The following is a 22167-nucleotide window of genomic DNA, read 5'->3' on the forward strand; positions in this document are numbered from 1 at the left end:
TCTTTCGTACAGATGAATACCATGCAATGATCTCATGTAAACAAAAGGATTATATAAACTCTAACATGCCTCAATGTTATAAAATGCTTGAAATGAAAAGATTTTATTGCACTTACAGTATATTTAAAACAGTATTTTTAACATTAATCTCATCAACTGCAGTTGATATTGAATGAACATACATAGAACCTGTTGATGAATTATACACGTCTTATTCAATGTATTCGCTTCAGTTACACTTAATTAGGAAGTATATAATGCCCAAAATTATAATCCTCTAAGACCTTGTCTCTGCAACAACAAAGTTAAAATATTGCCCTCCGTGTTCCCTCTCACCTTCATCTTTCTTTCTCTAACTCATGTCCTCTACCTCCTTCATCTTATTCATGCAGCTCTGTTTCTTTTCCTTGATGGACAATTCTCCTTCTCCTTCAGTTTGTGTTTTGGGCATCGATGTCCTCGTAGTCAGCAGGAATAGTGTCTGTGGGGAGGAGAAAGAGAAACTCATAAGCATGACAGCATATGTACAGCTGACTGGACTCAATTCACAAATACTCACCGTTGCAACGGTACTTTAGATTGGACCAGATGATATTTTCCTGAGAGAAGCAGAACACGCCCAGTCTCCCGCCCCTCATGCTGGTGTCTATTATCACGTCTGTGTCCGCCACCAGGCTCGAACCCTCATAGAAGCGAGCCCTGGTTCACACACAAGGTGAAAATAGTTAGTCACTTTGTACAGTGTGAGTGTGTATGTCTCTGAGTGTTGATATGTGTCTGTCTATACCTGATGTATCCAACCTGTGGCCTGTGCTGGAGGAACCAGCGGTAGGAGACCTTGTCCTTCCAGCCTACGTTCCTGGGGTCTTTCCACAGGAGACGGACCTGGTCAGGGGTATGTCCTGTGTGCCAGAGGGAGTTCCTCAGATACTCACCAGGTCCTGTCTTGGACTTCACCATCTGGTGGTAAGAGACATATAGAATAAGGGAGGGGGGAAAACAATACTGACGACAGATGAAGACAGCAAGACACACACACCTTGAGTTGTATTCCCGGCTCAGCAACGGCTCTGAAGGGCGCAGCCTGCCAGTAGGTTTGTTCGGTCTGTTTCCACATCACCACATAGAAGGAAGAGGAGTCCTGGTAGCCAAAGATGAAGCCGGCGTAGTCATCATCTGTCACTGTGTTCACATGGAATGTTCCCTCAAAGTCAACCCCACTGAACGCTGTGTAGCCTACAGATAAGGACAGCAGAGGAGAAACACATAACATCAATAAGTAGAAGACCAAACTGAAAAATGTCCTACTGTTAAAATATAGGTGACAGAATGAAGATAATCAGTACTTACCAACAGCAAGGCCGGGGTCAGAGTTCATGGTCTGAACTATCTCCATGCCCTGTCAGGACAAAATAGAGTGCCCTCACTTTATTTTCACTGCCTTTGGACTCACTTGTTGTGGAACAAAATAATTGCAGTTTTATCTTGTTTAAAATAATGTAGTGATTAAATTTCACTATCAAGTACAGCGGTAAACTTATTACAGAGATGCTGTCTGTGAAATCCCACTCAGTTACAGATGCTTGTTGATCAGAGGCTAGCTAGCAAAGAGGGTTTATTTTCAGCTATTTGGTCACCTGGTTGAGAACCACCCAGTTGGGGTCTATCTGAGAGTCTCCCTCTGGGTCCAGCACTACGGTCTGATAGGCTCTGAAGTCAGTCAGGGTGATCTCAGCATTCTCTGGGCAGTGGTCGACTATGTCAATGACGTCGTCTTTGTCAAAGTCTCCTTCGCATGCGTCTCCGACTTTATCGTCTGAAACACAAGCATGTCAGTTAAAGGATCCATGCAGCAGTAACAGCACACACATAACCACAGTAACAAACAGGGAACGATACTCACTATTTAAGTCCTTTTGGTCTGGGTTGGGAACTAATCTGCAGTTGTCATCATTGTCCTGTATACCGTCATTATCGTCATCGTCATCGCATTCGTCTCCCTACCAGATAAAGTGAGACATTGGGAGCAGTTTAAACACAGAGCCGTCTACATGTCAACATACTTATTACGCATGAATTAATCAATCAAGGATGAAGTTAGGGGAAAAAAAGAGATAGTTTGAAACCATTCCATCCTTGTCAGTGTCCAGCTGAGAGGAGTTGATGACTGTGGGACAGTTGTCCTTTGTGTTTTGGTGGCCATCACCATCACTGACAAAGAGAAGTGAAGGCAGGTAAAGCAAATATCAGACTCTTATACATCTTTAAATATGACAGCGGGCCTCTACCTGTCGATGTTGTCGTCACAGGTATCTCCTACAAGGTCATCGTCTGAGTCAGACTGTAGGTGGAAAAAAACCCCCACAGTTGGTCAGAGTTATGGCTGTAGATAAATGCAGATGTGTTGTTGTTTGGTTTATTACCTGGTTAGGGTTGGCCATATCAGGACAGCTGTCACAGGCGTCTCCCACCCCATCGTTGTCTCTGTCCTTCTGGTCTGGGTTGGGGACTCGCTGGCAGTTGTCAAGGACATTCTTCAAACCTGAGAATACAAACACTTTAGCTCTCTAGTACTTGCTTGAGGTGAAAAAGCATGACAGAGCGCAGCCTAAAGACACAGTCTGTCAAATACATCAGCAGATGGCAGTGTTTGTGTAAGCCGAAGATGAAATAGTTTCCAGTGGCCTTTAACGCCTGGCGGAGGCTTACCGTGGAAAAATGTTTTTAGAGAGGAGACAGACATGACCAAGCGCTAAGCAATCCAGCCTTGGACTTAAAGACATAACCAAATGATCAAGAGGCTGGAGCTTTGCCAAAAATGAATGAATAGTGGTCACCAAACAGCCTAAACATACTGCGTAAGCACACACAGGTAAACATAAGGGCACACACAAATGCAAGAAGTTAAAAACTGTGTTTCCAGTGGAACAAAGAAGAGGTGTTCTGAAGGGCAATGAAGTGAAGTATGTGAGAAAAGATTGTATTAAAAACACAGCACAATTCCAGTTGGAACATTTTAACTTTTCCCTGAGAGCCAGTGATCTAACTGGTAGAGGATGTGAATTGGAAACAGACACAAAAAAAAAGGCCAGGAGGATGTTTTGAACAGATACAGCACTGCCAGTCCAGTGAAAAGAGCAAAAATGTCCACACTTTCCTCTGAACAGGCTTCTGAGTGTTGTATACTTACCTAGATAGAGCAGTCTAGACAGTGTGTAGTTTGTATAACCCTTTTAATGTGATTATCAGCCATTTGGTGTTACCTCTAATTGATGCAATACAAGCAGTAATGATCCAGTTACTATACCTCCCACACTAATGACACCTTTTCAGACACACTGACCATTTACAGAAATGACAGTTGCAGCACTCTGTCCCTTTAATTACAGCCAGTTATCTGAACACGAGGGATGTATAATAATCACAAAACTATGTGAGTGTAACACTTAATACACGTACCATCCCCATCCATGTCATCATCACATTCATCTCCCAGTCCGTCCTGGTCTGTATCCCTCTGTGATGGATTTTCGATTGTTCTGCAGTTGTCACAGGCATCACCATGGAGATCCTTATCGCTGTTCCTCTGGTCCACATTAGGAACCAGCCAGCAGTTGTCCTGGAACAGACAAACCAGGTTTATATAAGCCATTGGCTTAGTGATAACATGTGGAAATGTGGACCTGTGGAAACATGTCACCTACATCTATGTTCACAATGCCATCACTGTCTGCATCATCGTCACAGGCGTCACCCATCCCGTCCCTGTCTGCATCCTCTTGGCCAGAGTTTGGAACAAACACACAGTTGTCCTGGAAACAACACAGGAAAACACACAATTCATTTTTATTACTTTGCTTAATTAAATGCAAGAGAGGGTAGGGAATGTAGAAATGAGTACCTTCTTACAGTTGCTGTCCCTGCACTGCAGCTTAGTGTCAGGATATGCATCAATATCAGTGTCCTTTCCACACACATAGCCATTGCCTGCCCAACCAACACCACACTAACAAACACGCAAAAGAAGGAAACAGCAAAGCAGAAGATTTTATGAGAATTATGTTATATAGAAAAGCACAAATAGTATATTGATTCACATTCATGATATAGGGGTATGAATAAGATGTCAATATTTTCTGAATTCTTACCACACAGCTAATGCTGCCGTCTCTCTGCACGATGCACTCAGCGTTGGCGTCACAGGGGTTGGGTTGACCATTGGGGCAAAGCCTGGAACCGTGGCAGCCTCTCGCCTGGTCACCTGTGAAGCCAGCTTTACACTCTCCGCAGCGGAAGGAGCCCTGGTGAGGACAGTCCAGAGTCAGAAACCAGGACCCCTCTGCTACAAGAGAGTGTGATAAAAACCCTGCAGCAGTTCCAGTGGTCTTACAGCAGTGTTGTAGCAGTGCGAGTTGGCAGTGCAGCCTCCATTCTCAGGCGGGCCCAGACACTCATCGATATCCTCACACACCTGTGAAGAACATGAAAAATTATATTCATTTTCTGTTAGCAAAGGGTTTTTTTTTTTTATAAACTTAATAATATATGAGCTGTTTACATACTAATGTGAATGGTGCACCTGTTTGTTTGACTTCGCATAGGATATTCCAACTCCAGTTATCTCTGGTCCGGTGTATCCCAGAGGGCATTTCTCACAGCGAAACCCAGGAGCAGTGTTCACACACCTCACACCAGGGAAACATGGGTTAAACTGGCACTAAAACACACAGAAAATAAACAGCAGATGGCCACTGATAACTAGTTATTTCACTTGTGGTCATACAGAGTTGCAGAGGCAAAAAAGAACACACAATCATACCTCATCTACGTCATCACAGTGCACCCCATCTCCTGTATATCCATCAGGACAGGGGGCACACTGGAAACCCCCTGACTCTGTACGGATGCACATGTCCTGTCTGAAACAGGTCCCAGGTCGGCATTGAGTCATATGCTGAGGCTGCATGACAAAATGGCCTGGACCTGTAGGTCGATCTGGACTGGTTGGACTTCCTCCGAGACCTGAACACACACATAGACAAATATATAGGTACCTTGTTGAAATGTGATGTTGTCAGTAGTTTGGAAAAAAATGAAAAACCTGCTGCTTACCACAGGCAAGACACTCCGTAATGGTGTTCCTCAGAAAATTGGTCTCCTTAATCTTAACCAGGAAGAGACAGAGTGTAGAGAAAGGACACTGTTGATCAGGATAATATGTGTTGTTTGTGCAATTGTGTTATCACTGAACAGCTTATATTAAGAGGGGCAAATTTGAATTTATCTTTCAATAACTGTTAGCTTTGAATGAGCTGACAAATTTTTAAAGAGCTAAAAAATATGTTCCTGCTAGTAAGATCCAGAGAGCTGCTTCCTTACATTAAGGATTCTCTCACTCTGTCTGACAAGTCTTAGATGCTGGAATGTTTAAACGAGCATTTTATTGCCTCAGGCTCCCTTTTTGATGCCTTATCTCCGGACAAATCCTCTGCTTTAAATTATCATCTGGAATCATCCACTCCTATCTGCTTCTGAGGTGAAGGTCAGATTTTCATGTTGACTCAGCTGCCTGTTTCTGAGGATCTATAAAGCCTTGAAGCAAAAAGAGCTCCAGAAAATCAGCAGGTCTTAACAGTCTGGATTCTCACTTTTCACAAGGAACAGTGGCTTTTATTGCAAAGCCAAACTTATCCAGAAGAAAAAAGGAAATTCCAAATGGTTGTAAATCAGATCACATTCTTTCACCTAAAAGTAGGCAATCCACCTCCTCCAAACAACCACGGATGTCTTCACATTTTCTGTAACCCCGACCTCTCAGAAAAAAACCCAACAACAAATGTCTTCTTTTTACCCTGTTGAGGAATTGTATTACACCTTTTGACTTCTGTGTGACCATACAGTCTTGTGTTTTGTTCTTCACCTTCCTCATCCTGTTACCTTTGAATGTAAAATCTAGAATAGAATTTAAAATCCTTCTCCTAACTTACAAAGCCCTTAATGGTCAGGCACCATCATATCTTGAAGAGCTCATAATACCGTATTATCCCACTAGAACACTGCGCTCCCAGTATGCAGGCTTACTGGTGGTCCCTACAGTCTTTAAAAGTAGAATGGGAGGCAGAGCCTTCAGCTATCAGGCTCCTCTTCTATGGAACCATCTACCGGATTCAGTCCGGGGTGCAGACACCCTCTCTATGTTTAAGAGTAGGCTTAAAACTTTCCTTTTTGATAAAGCTTATAGTTAGGGCCGACCAGGCTCGCCTTGGATCAGCCCTTAGTTATGCTGCTATAGGCCTAGACTACTGGGGGACTTCCCATGATGCACTGAGCTCCTCTCTCCTCCTCCTCCTCTCCATCTGTATGCATTCATGTAACATCAATGCATGTCACTAACTTTGCTTCTTCCCCGGAGTTTTTTGTGCTTTCTCATCTCACAGAAAAACCTGACTCCCGGGCCGAACCTTCGCGGTCCTTCACAGTCCTGATGGCATCCTTCCCTGGCTGTTGCTGCTTGTGCTTGTTGTTGTTTGTTGTTGTCATTGTTTTTCTTCTGTCCCCCCTCCCCCTTTCCCTCTCTCTTTCTCTCTCTCAACCCAACCGGTCAAAGCAGATGGCCGCCCACCAAGAGCCGGGGTCTGCTTGAGGTTTCTACCCGTTAAAGGGGAGTTTTTCCTTACCGCTGTCGCCAAGTGCTTGCTCATGGGGGAATTGTTGGGTCTCTGTAAATTAAAGAGTACGGTCTTGACCTGCTCTATGTGAAAAGTGCCTTGAGATGACTTCTGTTGTGATATGGCGCTATATAAATAAAGATTGATTGATTGATTGATTGATTGATTGAATCATTCACCCTGTCAGCTGACTCCTACTGCGACCATGTGGGGCTGAGTATAAAACCAGTTCTATTTTATTAAACTTTTTTACTGTTCAATAAATCATATTTTTATGGATTCTTGTGTGAATAATTCCTGCACAACCCTCATTTGGTTTTAAAAAGGAGCCGTTGAGGTGTCAAATGATAAATGTCATCAAATTATTGATGACTACGTTGCTTCCAAACTTCTGTCTTTTGATTCATTTCAATATTTGTTTTGGTTGTGTTTTCCCTTTTCCATCAGGACGACACACACAGGACTGGAACATGGAGCAGGTTACCTGCTGTTGGAGTAGCTCCCTCATCTCAGATAGCATGCTCTTCAGCTCCATCATGGTGGCCTGGTCGTGAACCGTCCTGCCTCCCTGGATACCTGAGAGGATTTCACAAAGCAGGATTAGAGAGCCAGATAACTCTATACTGTTATACTGATTTATATCTGAAAAAAACTTTAATATTAGGTCTAGGAATAAATTCATGCATGTTAAAAACTGGTGAAGATATTTCACACCACCTTTTAAGGTCATCAGATCTGCTAATGTTGCTGTATGAAAACCTGAACACCTGCCAGGTTTTAGTAAAAATGTATGATTGTGTCAGGTAATGTCACAGTCAGATAGTTGCATTGTCCTCTCACCCAGCAACTGCAGAGATTCACCCTGATCCATGCTGCAGTCCTGCAGAGTGGCCACATTGTCTATGGTGTCCCCTACCACCAACTTCAAGTCTGTCAGTTCATCCTTACACAGAAATACGAGACACAGAGAAGTTTAAACAACAAGAAAGATATGCATTTGGCATAAGTCGATCAAGCATTGTCCAAACAGTATTTATGTTTACCTATGCTGTAAGATTTACTTTATTGTGTTTCTATGCAGTACATCTCTACAATAAAAATACTCTTTAAAGTAAACTTATTCACCTGCCCACTTGACTGCAGGGTCCTAAGTGCCACCTTGTTAGGACCAGGTGGGAGTGACCCAAACGCAGCCGGCAGATCATCTAAAGTGTGTGCCAGTCTGCAGTCTACATAGATGTTGAGGCGATGTGGGCCATGCTGTAGACCGCTGGCATGCAGCATCACATGGTGATTTCTGCCATCTGCCAGGGAGGCGTGGTTGAAACTGGTTGTGCCAGACCTGCCATCAGTCTTCTGGTAACGCAGAGTCACTGGAGATGGAGAGAAGCAATAATGAAAGCTAATGGACATAAAACAGAGAGGGTGTTGGAGAATATGAATTTCAGTAGATATGTTTCAGTAGTGTGACTTACCTTTGCTCAGTTTGGCCTGTACGCTGAGCTCCAGGTACTTGGTGTTGTCTTTGGGGTTGATGACGCTGAAGAGAGAAGTGGGAGCCCTGTTGTGGAGCCTGAAGGAGGAGAGGAGGAAAGCCTCATCTCGTCCTTTGTTCTTCAGGCTTCCTTGGAGCAAGTCTGGCAGGCAGTCTGGAGACACTAGCAGGTCGAAGACTAACACAGAAAAGGATAGTTAAAAACTTGCATTATACAGCTGTAGATGCATTTTAACCATAATTGTGACAAAAACGGTTCATGTTCTACCTGATATCATTAAAAGCACAGTTAACATAGACAGTAAATGTCAGACAGTAGTATGTAAGGAGTAGGCAGGCCAATGGATTCCCTTCCATCTAATACACTGTAAGTGTTTTGTCAAATGGCCGTGGCTCACAGTGTTCTGGGGACTGTTACTGCTGAGTCAGTGCACCATGGCTCTTTATTATGTGTGACAGTATCTGTACATGTGTCCGTGCACACGCGTATGTCTACGTGTAAGTGAACGTTTGTGTCCTGCTGCGTTTTTATAGAGTGGTAGACTGGAGTTGCAGAACCGAGCAGCAGTAAACTCTTTCCACTGGAACAAACCCACTGCCTCACTTTGAACACAAGCACACACATTTACACACAAACACATGCACACAGCCATTAGTTGAATTCAAGAATAATACAAAGTGACAGGAGATTATATGGAAAAATGTGCGTGTAGATTCCAGGCAAATCAGATTTTTGCACATGCACTTTCCCAGATGACAGAAAGTGTTGTTTTACCATCCAGGACTGACTTTATTTCAGTCAGATGGTCACTGGACCCTGTAAATTAAGCTCTACAAGCCACAAAAAAGCCAACTTCATGCCAACCAAATCAATTGAATTACCCTTGTTAAATGCGACTTGCTCCAGATTAGAAGTTGTAAAATCAAGACAATAGATTGTTGTAGATACATCAAGAGACAGTTAACTAACTTATAGAGATTTTACATGTACAGCACTACAGAACCACTCTGTTAATGATGTTTTGCAGTAGGGCATAGACCGTGAAGAGCCAGTACTCACCAATGCCTTGAGCTGTGACAGTGAGCACTAGCTGTTGCAGCACCAGAGACAGAGCCACCGCTCTGGCCCACACACCCATCATCAGTGCCTCAGTATGGAAAACACTTCAGAAGAAGCTCTGTTCTTGAAGTTAGAACTAAGTCCCCTCCTGTGGTTCAGTAAGAGTATCACAGATGAATCACAGAATGATAACGACAAACTGAACATCCAGATGTTGAAGCAAAAATCTCAGCAGAGGTGAGATGGCTTTATGGCCAAAGGCACAGCTTTTAAAGCAAAGGGGAGTGTCCTCATATGTTACTGTTGCAAAAGTGGCACAGTGTAGGGACTATTTTAATAGTTTGGGGGAGTGTCCCCTTGTTACTATGGTTTGATTATATGTGCGTAAAAGCTGAAGTAGAATATGAGTACTACTGCATGATATAAACAGTTAAAAAGTTCAGAAAGTGAGGCATTACAGATGTTTTATTCTAAAAGGAATTATCAGAGCCCTGTATGTATGAGATAAATGTGAGTTCATATTTATGATCAAGATAAAGCTTTAATTCACTCAGTCTTTCTGTCTACTATGTTTTGGGGATTTAGAATTTAATAGCAAAAAGTACTCCAAATAAGTGTCTAGTCAGCCAAGTCCAAAAAATGTCTGAAATGAATTATGCTGGTGTCTCAAGGGAGGAAAACCTGATTCCAGCTGGCTGTTGTTTTCCACAAACACTGTGAACCTGTGTCATAGATCTGATCTCTCCGCTCACCTTCAGTAAGCCAGTTGAACTGCATAACCGTGTGCCAGATGTTTTTAATTTTAAATTAATTCAACTTTCTACATGCCTCCGCAAATCTTTTCTTTATCCCATCTGTTAGAGAATGCGGGAAAGGAAGGAGAGGGAGAGGGCTAAACTTGGGACAGTTTTTAACCCTGGAAACGTTTCATGATAGATGTCTGGTACTCGTCTTAAACCGTTTGCTACTAACCTCAAGTACATTTCATCATCTCAGCTGCAGCCCCGAGCCAAAGAGAGACATTTACCATCCCTCAGAGCATTATCACTGCGCATTCATCCGTGTCTGGCCGTCTGGTCTCTGACCAAACACCTGGCAGTATTCAATGGTCTCACTATTAGCAACTGGACAGAAGCGTTGCTGTTGTTGCCACATGGGAATTATTATTTGATATTATTTGACATAAAGGGAATGAACATATTTCAGACAATAATTGTCAATAAACAATAAAACACTATACTATGAGCACATTTACAGTAGTATTTACATTCATACATCAACACTATTTTCATTTTATGTCAATCCAAGTGTGTGCAACAAGTCCATTCAGCACCTATTTAAACATTTTTTTCCCATCAGTTTATTTATAGAGTTCACTTACACCTACTTTATTTCACTTACAACATATGTGACATTCCTGATCCATCTGAGGGCAGCACAGACCCTAAAAAAGGAAGGCTTTTTCATCTTTTCCATCTTAACTCCTCTTATTATTATTATTTTATTTATGTTGTGTGTTCTATTTTATTAATACTGTAGCACTTTGAGTTTCACTATGAATGAAAAGTGAGGTACAAATTAAATGTATTATTTTATTATTAATAATAACAGAAAACAATTAGGCATCATAATGACATAAAGATAACTTCAGTTTGTTTATACAGTCAACATGGTAACAGGACAAAGTGTTAAAGTAATAATAAAAAAATAAATAGTATGATGCGGGTGTGGTTATGAGATACTCTGTTTTCCATAAAGTTACCCGAGGAACGCGGTTGTGGCAGCCAACCAGATTCAGAGCACCTGGGCCCAGTGCTCCCATAGGATAAAAGGCCAACTCCCAGTGTTTTTCTGGCTCTCTCTCATCTGGACTCATCCAAGCCAGCAGCTGCAGGTTTTTTTCCTTTGTTGGACTTTACTTTTGTTTTCACTTTACAACACCTTTCACCCAACTGATCACACATTCACATTCACATCACTGATGTTACTGACTGCAGTGGTGGAAAGTAACTAAGTACATTTACTCAAGTACTGTACTTAAATACAATTTTGAGGTACTTGTATTTTACTTGAGTATTTCCATTTTATGCTACTTTATACTTCCACTCCACTACATTTCAGAGGGAAATATTGTACTTTCTACTCAACCACATTTATTTGACAGCTTTAGTTACTTTTCAGATGAAGATTTGACACAATGGATAATATAACAAGATTTTAAAATAAAACACATTGTTAAAGATGAAACCAGTGGTTTCCAACCTTTTTGGCTTTTGACGTCTTACAAAAAGCAGTGTGTAGTCGGCGTCACATTTCAGATGTCTATGAGTTGTTAACAGCTGCACCAAATAATGATTTTTCCCTCTTAACTTCTCACATGGTTTCATTTCAAAAAATTTTCAAATGATCCAATATTTCACCAAAAATCAAAGATTAGAGAAAAAGTCCAAAAACTGAAAACAGATTTGTGTATCAGAACTTTGTTTTTTTCTTCTTGTCTCTCCCATTAATCATCTCACGACCCCTCAGATTTACCTGATGGAGGTCCACGACCCCTAGGTTGGGCACCACTGGACTCAACTAGCTAACTGTATGTAAAGTAGTTGAAACTAGCTCCACCTCCAGCAGCTACAACAGTAACATGCTGCTCTAACACTGATGCTTCAGTATCAATAATCTAATGATGTCATATATAGTAATATATCAGTCAGAGGGACCAAACCACTACTTTTACTGCAATACTTTGACTACATCAAGCTGCTAATACTTATGTACTTTTACTGAAGAAGGATTTTTCATGCAGGACTTTTACTTGTAATGGAGTATTTTTACATTGCTGTATTGGTACTTTTACTTATGTAAAGGATCTGAGTACTTCTTTCACCACTGATTGACGGACACACTCTACATTTGTAGTTATTCTTTAAGCTGTTTACTTTAATACAATATGTGTCCATTAGTATTTGTCATGGCCCAGGAGCCAGGTTATGACAAATTGGGGGCTTGTCTGTCTGTCTTTTAGGCAAGGTAGGCTAAGATTTGTGGTTTTGTACTTTTTGGTGTTTTGTACCAAGTTGTGCGGTTTGGTGTTTGCAATCATAGCCTACATTGTGTGGATCTTTCCCATATTGGGTGGTTTCTTGTGCTTCAAACTTGGAGATTTGTTGCACGTGTGCATAAAGTTTAGCACGCTCATAGGGCGCCCGTAGCCTTTCTTTGTTTACCTGTGCCAGTAGGCTACTGTCTGCTTGTGTGTGAGCGAGTCTTGGTTTGGGGGAAGGATAATGCTTTTGGGATGGCTTTGCAGGGTAAATTGAACAATTTGTGCATGGCTTAAGTTTTGTAAAAAGTTTTATAGAGTTGTTTCTTATCCAGATTTTGTGGAGAGAATTCTAGTTTGTTTGCCTGTTGTTTATGCTGATATCAGCTGGTCCAGATGACACTCATGTGTTCCTGTGCCTAGTTTTTGTGAAGTTGGGTTATAGCGACATTCTCTTTTGGGTTCATTAAGATGACTTTTAACACAACTTAAAGGACAGAGGTGTAGGATTTAGTGGCATCTAGCGGTGAAGTTGCAGATTGCAACCAACTGAATACCCCTCCCCTCCCCCTCACCTTCCAAGTGTGTAGGAGAGTCTATGGTGGCCGCGATACTCACAAAAAACGCTAAAGGCCCTCTATAGAGCCAGTTTGGTTTGTTCATTCTGGGCTACTGTAGAAACATGGCGGGTTCCATGGGGGGGGGGGCCAAGTCCCCAGGAACAGCGCCGGGCTGTGAAGCCAATTTGACATAGTGGCCAAACCGTGTAATTACAACATCACATGATGCTATTGGGCCCAAAAAAACTTTTCCCATTGACTTACATTGTGAAAGAGACGTCTGTAAATCAGCGGATAATTTTTTTGAGCATCACAACCCCCACGAATTGACTCGTCTCACTATCAGTATTTGATCTGTTTGGTCCAAAAGTCTAGAAGAGCCACATGATTGAACTGTTGTATCCCCATTCAAGTTAGTTGCAGGGCTAAACGGGAAGTAGTGCGCTTGCTCTATGGGCCCCACAGATGTGGAAGCAATGTGGAAAAAGTTGAACTTTTTTGGCTTCATGTGCCACTGAGCAATTTTCATAGGAATGAACAGGGACCCACCTCCAACCTGTATCCAGTTCTCTTTATTCATCCATGGAGGGGACCCACTCTAAGGTAACTTATTTTTAGGTGATTATACACACTAATTAAAATATATTTATATTATATTCCTTTTCTGCCAAGTCCGTTCTGCTAGATGCCACTTAATCTGACACACTGGTCCTTTAACAGAAAAAGGTAGGCAATAAAATCAGATTTCTCTAAAAAAAAAAAAAAAAAAAAAAAAAAAATCTTGGCGCATATGTGCACATTTCTTATTGTTTATAAGTTGGTTAAGACTCAAAATACTTTCTAAATTCAATCATGAAAAGATGATTTATTTATAGATGTGGAATTTTTCCAGTGAAACCTATCTAAACACATTTTCCACTTTTTTTCTTTTTTTCCTCTTTCTTTTATTAACAAAAGGATTATATACAAACATTCAGCTTAACAGTATCAACACATACAAATCATATTTAAATAACATAAATACATATGAAGAACATACAATGAAAATATTAAAAGACAGCTACATGAAATGAAATCAAATTTTAAAAAAATATTAACATATTAACACATTTTTCACCTCTGCAGATATGACTGGCAACTCGTGACGTCACCGGCTCCTTCCATTGAATCAAAACATGGCGGCTGCCATGGAGCTGAGATGCTGGGGAGGAGACTGGGGTCTGCCTTCCGTCCACACCGAGTCTCTCATAGTTCTGGTAACGTTAACTCCTACTTAATAATAAGGCCAAGTTTTACTCGGCCTACTTGTAAGACGGCAGGTTTACTTCTTCTTGCGTCTTCTCTCTGTGTGTGTGTGGGTGTGGGTGTGTGTATTTCTGGTTAGCCTACATGCTAACTCCCCTGCTGCACTTTGCTTGATAGCTGCATCAACCGGAAAATAATATTAACGTCAGTAGATGAATTTCACATTTGTCCAGCTGTAAGTTATTATCTGTACCTGTCTTATATGTGTGGCTGGTTGTCAGAAGTCGCTCTCACTGCTGACATAATGTGGTCCTTCAAGGTCAGCTTGTTGAGGCTGATATTTTAATTTCTTTAGGTTTTATTCCCCGCTGTCTTGTTTTATATCTACCGACAACGTTTGACATATCACTGACCTGCTGAGAAAATGAATGTCGGGCTGTTTGCTGCTTTGTTTATCATGCTGTCTCTCACCGGAGTGCAGTTGCAACTCTTGCCACAAGGTGACACTTGCACTAATTTTCTGGCCAAGACGACATGACATCTTGCAAAGCATTTAACTTCTCACCAGGCACCTCCTTTTTGTGCACAAGCCGAAAATAATGTGCTCAAAATAACAAGGTTACTGTTTCAGCAGCGCTTGGTATAACTCTGGTCTCATTTAAAAGGTAAATCTTTAAATTTTACAACCATAAAAGTCATAATGATTATAAGTGATCCTGAAAATAGGCTAGTGTCCCATGGGTGGGACAGTGTCACCTAACAGGTTAATCAGTGATACTACTGATTTTTGGTTTGATTTATTGACAGAATTCTGATATATTTATAAAATATAACATCATATTTTGTCAGGCATAGCCCTGCACTTATTTCCATCGTTGTATCATTGTACCTGTATCGAGGCATTCAATGTGTGCCATTAAGAAAAATGTAATCATGAACAATCAATAAATATTTTCAGGAAGCAAACAAGGTAAAAAAAAAAAAAAAAGGCTACTAGCTGAAACTAGTAGCCGTTTAATCAGTAAATCACTCGACAGAAAATAATTGATTAGCCTCACTGTTGCAGTCATCTTTTACACCATATTCTTTGTTTCCAGCTCCTCTGATGTGAGGATTTTCTCTCTATTTTGTTTTTGTTTATAGTATATTTTATTATTTCCATAGTGAACCTACTAACACCATACATATAAGACATTACAAACATATATTGACAGCTACAACTCTCCCAACACCCCCAACTCCAACAAAGAGAGTAGGCCTAAATAGGTCATAACCCCTAAAGGATACAACACTGTAATACAAAAGAAGTGTAAAAATAACAAAATAGAGTCAATCACCTCTACAAGAAATCCTCATGTTTCTATTAATCAGTTGACCTTCTTTCATATATAACTAAGAATCTGATACATTTAAAGGAAAATTTGATATACAGTCAGTCAATCCACCAATGTAACCAGTCTTTATCAAGGCACTCAGTGTGTGACATTAATAAAGAAAACTGAAGAGCTGAAACTGGTAGCCGATTAATCAGTTAATAGATTGACTGAAAATAATCGATTATCGTCGCAGTCATTTTTCGCGGTAAATATTCTTTGGTTCCAACTCCTCCGAGGCGAAGATTTGCTGCTTTTCTCTCTGTTTTCTATCATTGTCAGCTGCATGTTGAGTTTTGGATTGCTGGTCAGACAAAACAAAACATTGGCAGGCAACACCTTGGACTCCAGAAAAATCACAACATTTTGTTCTCTAAACCAGGGGTTTTCAAAATCTGAGACAAAGCTTGGAAAAGCTTGGAGTCCCCTCAGACAAAGCTTGGAAAAAGGCGCACCCTCCCCATCCCTCAGTTGACACTACTTAGTTTCGCTCAGTTCCCAGATGCCTATGGGATCATGATTATGTTACACAAAAAAGGGTTTGTCTGAAGGCATTTTGTTTGTTTCTGACTCTGGGAAAGTGGGAAAAACTCCCCAAAACTACTATATCTCTGAATTTTCTCTTTAACCAGACCACACAGACTATTCTATATGATCTCCTTTTGATAACTAACATAATAACTAATGTAATATTATTTCTCTTCCATTCACTGAGCCCCACTGGGGAGGCCTGCCGCCCCGCTTTGAAAACATCTGCTATAAACGATTCATCAGGAAAACAAACGGACAGATTAATTGATAATGCGGCCCTGATTGATTCAGTTATAAATTGATGCGTCTTCATTCTGGTGTTTTTTTCCTCTTAATGTGAATTAAGTTGTTTTCGCTCGGCAGTGAATACATAGTGGACCCTCGAGCCAAATCTCCGAGTCAGTGCCAAATTCCTGCTGATGGTATTTTGATTGCTGCAATCATTCAGCTGCACTATTAGATTGGTATCATACACAGCCGGGCACTGATACACGACCGTCACACGTAACTCAAGTATTACAGTCCTGCATCACTGGCAAGATTCCTCTGGAGGGTACATACTGGTCTCATGTAGTCTGATGGGATTTAATCATTGTATTTGAATCAAAAATGGCTGCGTAACACCTACAATCAAATTTTATGTCATGAATGCCCTAATTGTTGTCTCTTTTTACCATCTGTCCTGATTCAACTGTGGGTTTTCTTTCAGGCATACGCTAAATTTTCTGGGGCAAAAGTCACAGCTTCTCCCATCGACTGGACATGGAAAACTCTCACAGGTGGGCTGCAGCTTCATATAAACCAGAGTTTCCACCACATGGGATTGTTTGACATACATATGTGGTCGAGGGAGAATACTGTGACTGAACAGGAATGTTTGTTAAATATATAAGATACATATAATTATTTATATACAGATTTGACACATTGATTTTTATGTTTTCATGCATCTGATTAAGTTTCAAAATCGAGTGAATTGTTGTACAGTATATTATAGGTAACAAGACCTTAATAGCATATGTTTAGATGCAGAGCTCCTCTTAAATAACATCACTTTCATCCTGAATTGTAATATCTTCTGCACTGTATATAGATTTAATTTTTTAAATGTTAACCGTACGTATCTATCTTGTTAATACACAGTTTATTTACACTTATATCTACATTGGTATTCATACATCTATTTACATTCTGCTTTTTTATACACACGTCAATATCACGTCAATATGAAAGCACATAGTCCACCCCTACCACTCAGAATCCTTATAAGTTTCTTACACTGTTATGTTTGTGCTTTTGTTTATTGTTTAGTGTTCATGTTTTGCTTTTCTCTATTGACATCTGGACCACATTGAATTCCTTGTTCTTGCTACTTGGCGAATAAACTTATTGAATACTGTCTCCGTTTGTCCTGCAGCGACAGTCCCAGAGCTGGTTTGTGGAGACTCTGCAGTTAAAGAACCTTCACAGATTCTCAATTTCCTGAGAAAACAGGTAAGAGCAGATGCCAGGGCTGCTCACTGCACATGTCAAGTCAAGTCAGTTTTATTTGTATAGCACCTTTTATACACAATGGTCAACATGATTAAATCATTTAAAAGCAGAGTTTAATATTACAGAAATATAGCAACTGAAAATGAACACCATATCAGCACACACGCATTCACAAGAATAGAAAAAGTAAATAAAACAAGTTGAAAATCAGTTCAGTTGTCCAGCTATACACTTAGGTAAGATACTGTCATAAGCCTGAGAAAACAGAAAGGTTTCAAGTTTTCTTTTAAACGTGGAAACAGTAGTGACTGATCTCAGGTCATCTGGTAGTTTGTTCCAGAGAGTAAAGTAACTAAAAGCTCCCCCTGAAGACCTGGATCTTATTCTGGGTACAGTTAGTCTGGTTGGACTGTAGTCAGTGAGCAGGTCAGTAATGTACTGGGGAGCCAAACATCAGTAGGATCACAGCAGACCAGATCAGTAGACCCATAATAATATTTGATGTTTTTTCAGAGATTTAATGCAGACTATGAGCTGACAGCCAGACAAGGAGCAGACACCATGGCGTACATCGCTCTGCTTGAAGAGAAACTACGACCAGCTCTGGTAACACGATCTCTCGTCTGCTTGTTCCCTGACAAATGTTTACGTGTCAGTACTGTTCATCTTTAGGGTGATATTTTCTACCTCACAGTTGCACACTTTCTGGGTGGATGCAGAAAACTACGCCAACCTGACGCGGCCGTGGTTTGCTTCTCGCTCGCCGTTCCCTCTTAACTTCCTCGTCCCGATTTGCCATGCCAAGATCGCCCTCTCACGCATCCTGCTGACCAAAGGAGAGTCGCCGCTACACAGAATCACCGAGGTGGAAGGAAAGGTAAATCTGATCTACCTAATTCCTCGATCACGTCATACTCTCCGTGTCACGCTTGTGACCACAAAGTAATTCTTTCTCTGTCTGCCTCAGATCTACAGTGACGCTAAAGAGTGCCTGAACCTGCTCTCCTACAGACTGGGAACAGCAAACTACTTCTTTGGCAACTCGTACGTTCTTTGTCTGAACAGTTGACTATTTGATTATGGCTGAGCAGTATGAGAAAACATAAACACCACTATGACCAGTACCTGTTTGGAAGAAAAGGTTAAAGAAAACAGCCTGTCAATATCAATAATGGTGCTTTTAGTGCAGATACAGTATCTCATATTGCTCTGCTGTATTGCTTGTCAGTGTGTTTCTGAAAGTATTTTATATTTGATTGTAGGCCAACCAGTCTGGACGCCTTTGTGTTTGGTTTTGTGGCTCCTCTCCACAAAGCCAGCCTCCCCAGCAGCCCTCTGCAGAGCCACCTCAGACAGCTGGATAACCTCACGTGCTTCTGCGACAACATCCTGGCAGTCTATTTCAGCTCAAGCCAACCTTGTAAGATCGCAGGACACACACACAGGAGATACTCAGACTTCAAGGGTTTTACCTGTTTATGATCAACAAGGAAACTTAACATTTCCGAGAACACAAAACAACTAACATCATCAACATTTTCTGCTTCATACATCTTGTTTCCTTCTTCTTGCTCGCTCTTTGTATCCGCTTTATTTTCGGGTGCTAAATGACCTAACACGGTTCTTCTTCCGCTAATTCTCGGCTATCTCCTCCTTCTTCTTCTTCTGTCGGGTGTCTTCTTACTTACATCTCTCTCCAGGTCCTCCCCCACCTGTTCAGGAAACAATGGATGCCAACCTGCAGAAACTAACTCAGCTTGTAAACAAAGAATCCAACTTGATAGAGAAGGTGCTTCTGCTTTCCCTTTTCTCTTCTTTGCATGAGTTCATGGTTGCATTTGTCAGGTACAATCTCAGCTGCACTAGAGTGTAAATGTAGTGATTTTCTTACTGAATCATTGTCATGTTATTTTGTGCTCACGCGTGTGTTTGTTCTAACTAAACTGCACTTTTGCTGCAGATGGATGACAATCTTCGCAGCAGTCCTCAGCACAAACCCCACCGACCAGACCCCAAACCCAGTCTGGCCAGTGAGAAGAGCTCTACCCCTGCCTAACCCCTGACCCTTAAAACCTGACTCCCAGATCCAGCCTCATGAAGCGAAGAGGAACACCCTGTAGATAAAAGGTGCAGTTATGAATCGGACTAAATTCATAAAATTGTCATCAACTTGAACAATATCGCGAAAGGAAAATAACTTAAAAAATAGAAAATATGCTCCTATAATTATAAAAGGGACTATTTTAAGATAATGATGATAGATTTCAAAGATGTTGGTCTGAAAGAGAAGAAAAGTGCATGTGTAAGTTGTTTTTTTTTGTAAAAGGTTGAGCGCATGTACGTGGTTGAGGGTGGAATGCTATGAAGTGGTGCTAAATGAGAAAGACACAGAAAGTTCAAAGGGAAGCTAAAAGAAATGAGAAGTCTAGCAGGGAAAATTAGGGACACTGTTTGACCTCTGAGAGTGTACATTTTCTGTTTTAACCTCTTACTCATTTTGTTTTCTTTAAGGGATATACGTTTTCTGTTTGGATTGTTCTGTTTTTCATACGATGGCACAACAGAAACAACTGCACTGCGTCATGAGGATATTGAAATTACTGACTTAAAGATACCTTGATCACAAAGTAGAACTATGTTGGACTAGAGCACCTTATGACAAGATTTATTTAGTTTGCTTATGTTACAACACTATAAATCTGTCATTGCAGCGAGGATTTTAGATCCTTTAGCACCCTTCTGAGCACATGTCCTTCCTAAAATCCACTGTAAAAATGTTCTGTAAATTCAGATAACATTAAATTTAGTGTAATGTATAGAATATATGCACTCGTGACTATAGGAATAACCAGTTACTCATTTTGCTTTGCTCTCACCTCATTTGCTTTGTACAGCTTGTATAGTTGTAAATAGTTTCATGATTACTTCAAGTAAACAAATCAATGCAATTTACATGTTTCCTCTAATAGGGCTCATTAGCTTGTTCGCAATCTTTACTAGGTACACTGAGGTAATGGAAGGGCCTTACGTACTGTATTAACTTATTCATGCAAAATATTTGGGACTAATGTGTGTTTGTGTGTGTGTGTGTGTGTTTCCTCAGAAACCAGCGTATCTTTCAATCATTTTTTTTTCTTTCTCGTGCAAGAACTTCTGTCATTAACAATCCACTCACTTCTGTTGTTGCCTTTTTTTTCATGACTCAAAATTTTTTGTAAAACATTTATTTTGTGTTTATTGTCATGGTTTGCTGTGCCTACAGTATTTAACTATCTGCCACTTTGTTTAACCTGAATGTCTGTCCCAGTTGGGAATGTGTTGCCTTTTTTGCTTTATTTTTACAGTCTGATTATTTTTAAGACAGATTTTTCATTTCCTGTCATGTTCCCTGATCTCCATACAGCTTATACATTACTGAACTGTCTCCATGTTATTGCTTTCATGATTATTCAGTGTCTCAGTCTGAAAGTACTAATATTTATAAAGAAACTTGGACTCTTCCAACTCCCAAAAAACTTCATAGATACATTCCCTTTAAAGCACCATATTCTGAAACAAGAGCGATCATTTGGGTATGTGTGCTGCCCGTCACTACATGTTATTGGACGGCAAACAGGCTTGTGAGGACCGTATGGGTGCAGTGTGCCTTCATGACTGCTGGTGTCTTTGCACAGTCGACAAAATGCTAACAGTGTCCTTCATAATTTTGATATGTTGTCATAAATTATCTTTGACATTTCTGTGGTTGTCTTCATATCATTGCAATATAAATATGATAATCAAACTATGCCCATTGTCATTTTTTTAAAGCAAAATAAACATCTTAACATCATTTCACTAAACTGGAGTGTATATTGAAAAGACAGGGCTCAGCGATTGGGTTCAACCATGGGCCGTTTTTTTTGTGATTTTTTTTTTTCATTTTGGGGCCACTAACTGGCACAGTAGGCCTATATTATTATTTATTTATTTATTTTGTTCATTTATTTCTTTCATTTCAGAATATAATTAATTGATAACGTCATTTTTTCCGTTAGTAAGTGAAGACTAACAGAGTTACAGCTTATTTTAATACTCATTTGGCTAAAAATGACTCATACATAAATATGTTAAGTGCTGCACTTCAAGTCTTTATTGGAATTAACACAGCTGGAATTCACACATTAAAATTTAATTTATGGTAGGTTAATTAGACTTAATTACAGAACCACGCACTGTTCAAATAGCATGGCGCAAACCTGGTATTAATGCCTCATTGTCTGTGAGCAGTATTAGAATTAACAAGCTTATATTCATTGGGATTTTCACAAGCCTTGTATTTTCTTAAAATCTACATTTGTGAGAAATTATGTAAAAGTTTTAATGTAAACTGAGAGTTAAAACTTCAACTCTCATTAAGGGGCCAAATATTTTTACTGGAAGGCCAGATTTGGCCCACGAGCCACTATGTGCCTGCCACTGGTATTTCTCTTCTGAAAAAGTCAATGTTTCCTCAAAGCAGCAAGGCGTGCGATCGGATGTCTTATTATTTCCAGTAATGATTACAGAAGATTTCACCCTTGCTGCCGTGCCTCCCTGATTGTGTGATCGGTTGTTTAGATATTGGGAGGATAAAGCGCTCTTTGTTCGTTTTTTGGCTTTAGAGATGGAAACAATGAGAGTAATTAAGCTGAGAGGAAATGATGCAAACTTGACATCAGA

General features: G+C 40.4%; 2 protein-coding genes across 4 annotated transcripts; one reads left to right on the forward strand and one right to left on the reverse strand.

Moving 5' to 3' along the window:
• Window positions 1–68: 68 nt before the first annotated feature.
• On the reverse strand, window positions 69–9502 carry thbs4a (thrombospondin 4a). Its single transcript, XM_042421305.1, has 23 exons — window positions 9224–9502; window positions 8144–8341; window positions 7794–8041; window positions 7509–7611; window positions 7153–7244; window positions 5113–5164; window positions 4820–5022; window positions 4580–4717; window positions 4391–4471; window positions 4149–4301; window positions 3902–4006; window positions 3705–3812; window positions 3460–3619; window positions 2424–2542; window positions 2289–2341; window positions 2127–2211; window positions 1904–2000; window positions 1638–1816; window positions 1351–1399; window positions 1040–1236; window positions 788–960; window positions 560–699; window positions 69–481 (listed from the first exon to the last, which is right to left on the reverse strand). The coding sequence occupies exons 1-23, from the start codon at window positions 9303–9305 to the stop codon at window positions 432–434; spliced, it is 2865 nt and encodes a 954-aa protein (XP_042277239.1). The 5' UTR covers window positions 9306–9502; the 3' UTR covers window positions 69–431.
• Window positions 9503–13937: 4435 nt separating this feature from the next.
• mtx3 (metaxin 3) lies at window positions 13938–21254 on the forward strand. Of its 3 annotated transcripts, XR_006098283.1 has the most exons (10): window positions 13951–14079; window positions 16682–16751; window positions 17390–17466; window positions 17980–18072; window positions 18161–18343; window positions 18434–18510; window positions 18729–18886; window positions 19167–19255; window positions 19427–19593; window positions 20570–21254. XR_006098283.1 is itself a non-coding variant. In XM_042422569.1 (9 exons), the coding sequence occupies exons 1-9, from the start codon at window positions 13999–14001 to the stop codon at window positions 19520–19522; spliced, it is 924 nt and encodes a 307-aa protein (XP_042278503.1). In that variant the 5' UTR covers window positions 13952–13998; the 3' UTR covers window positions 19523–21254. The 3 variants fall into 3 exon arrangements, 2 of the variants coding, with proteins under 2 accessions (XP_042278504.1, XP_042278503.1); XM_042422569.1 differs by having other exon boundaries at window positions 13952–14079; window positions 19427–21254; XM_042422570.1 differs by lacking the exons at window positions 19167–19255; window positions 20570–21254 and having other exon boundaries at window positions 13938–14079; window positions 19427–19514.
• Window positions 21255–22167: the final 913 nt, after the last annotated feature.

Source organism: Thunnus maccoyii, chromosome 9 (assembly GCF_910596095.1).
Source record: "Thunnus maccoyii chromosome 9, fThuMac1.1, whole genome shotgun sequence".
In the NCBI taxonomy this organism is placed as follows: domain Eukaryota; kingdom Metazoa; phylum Chordata; class Actinopteri; order Scombriformes; family Scombridae; genus Thunnus; species Thunnus maccoyii.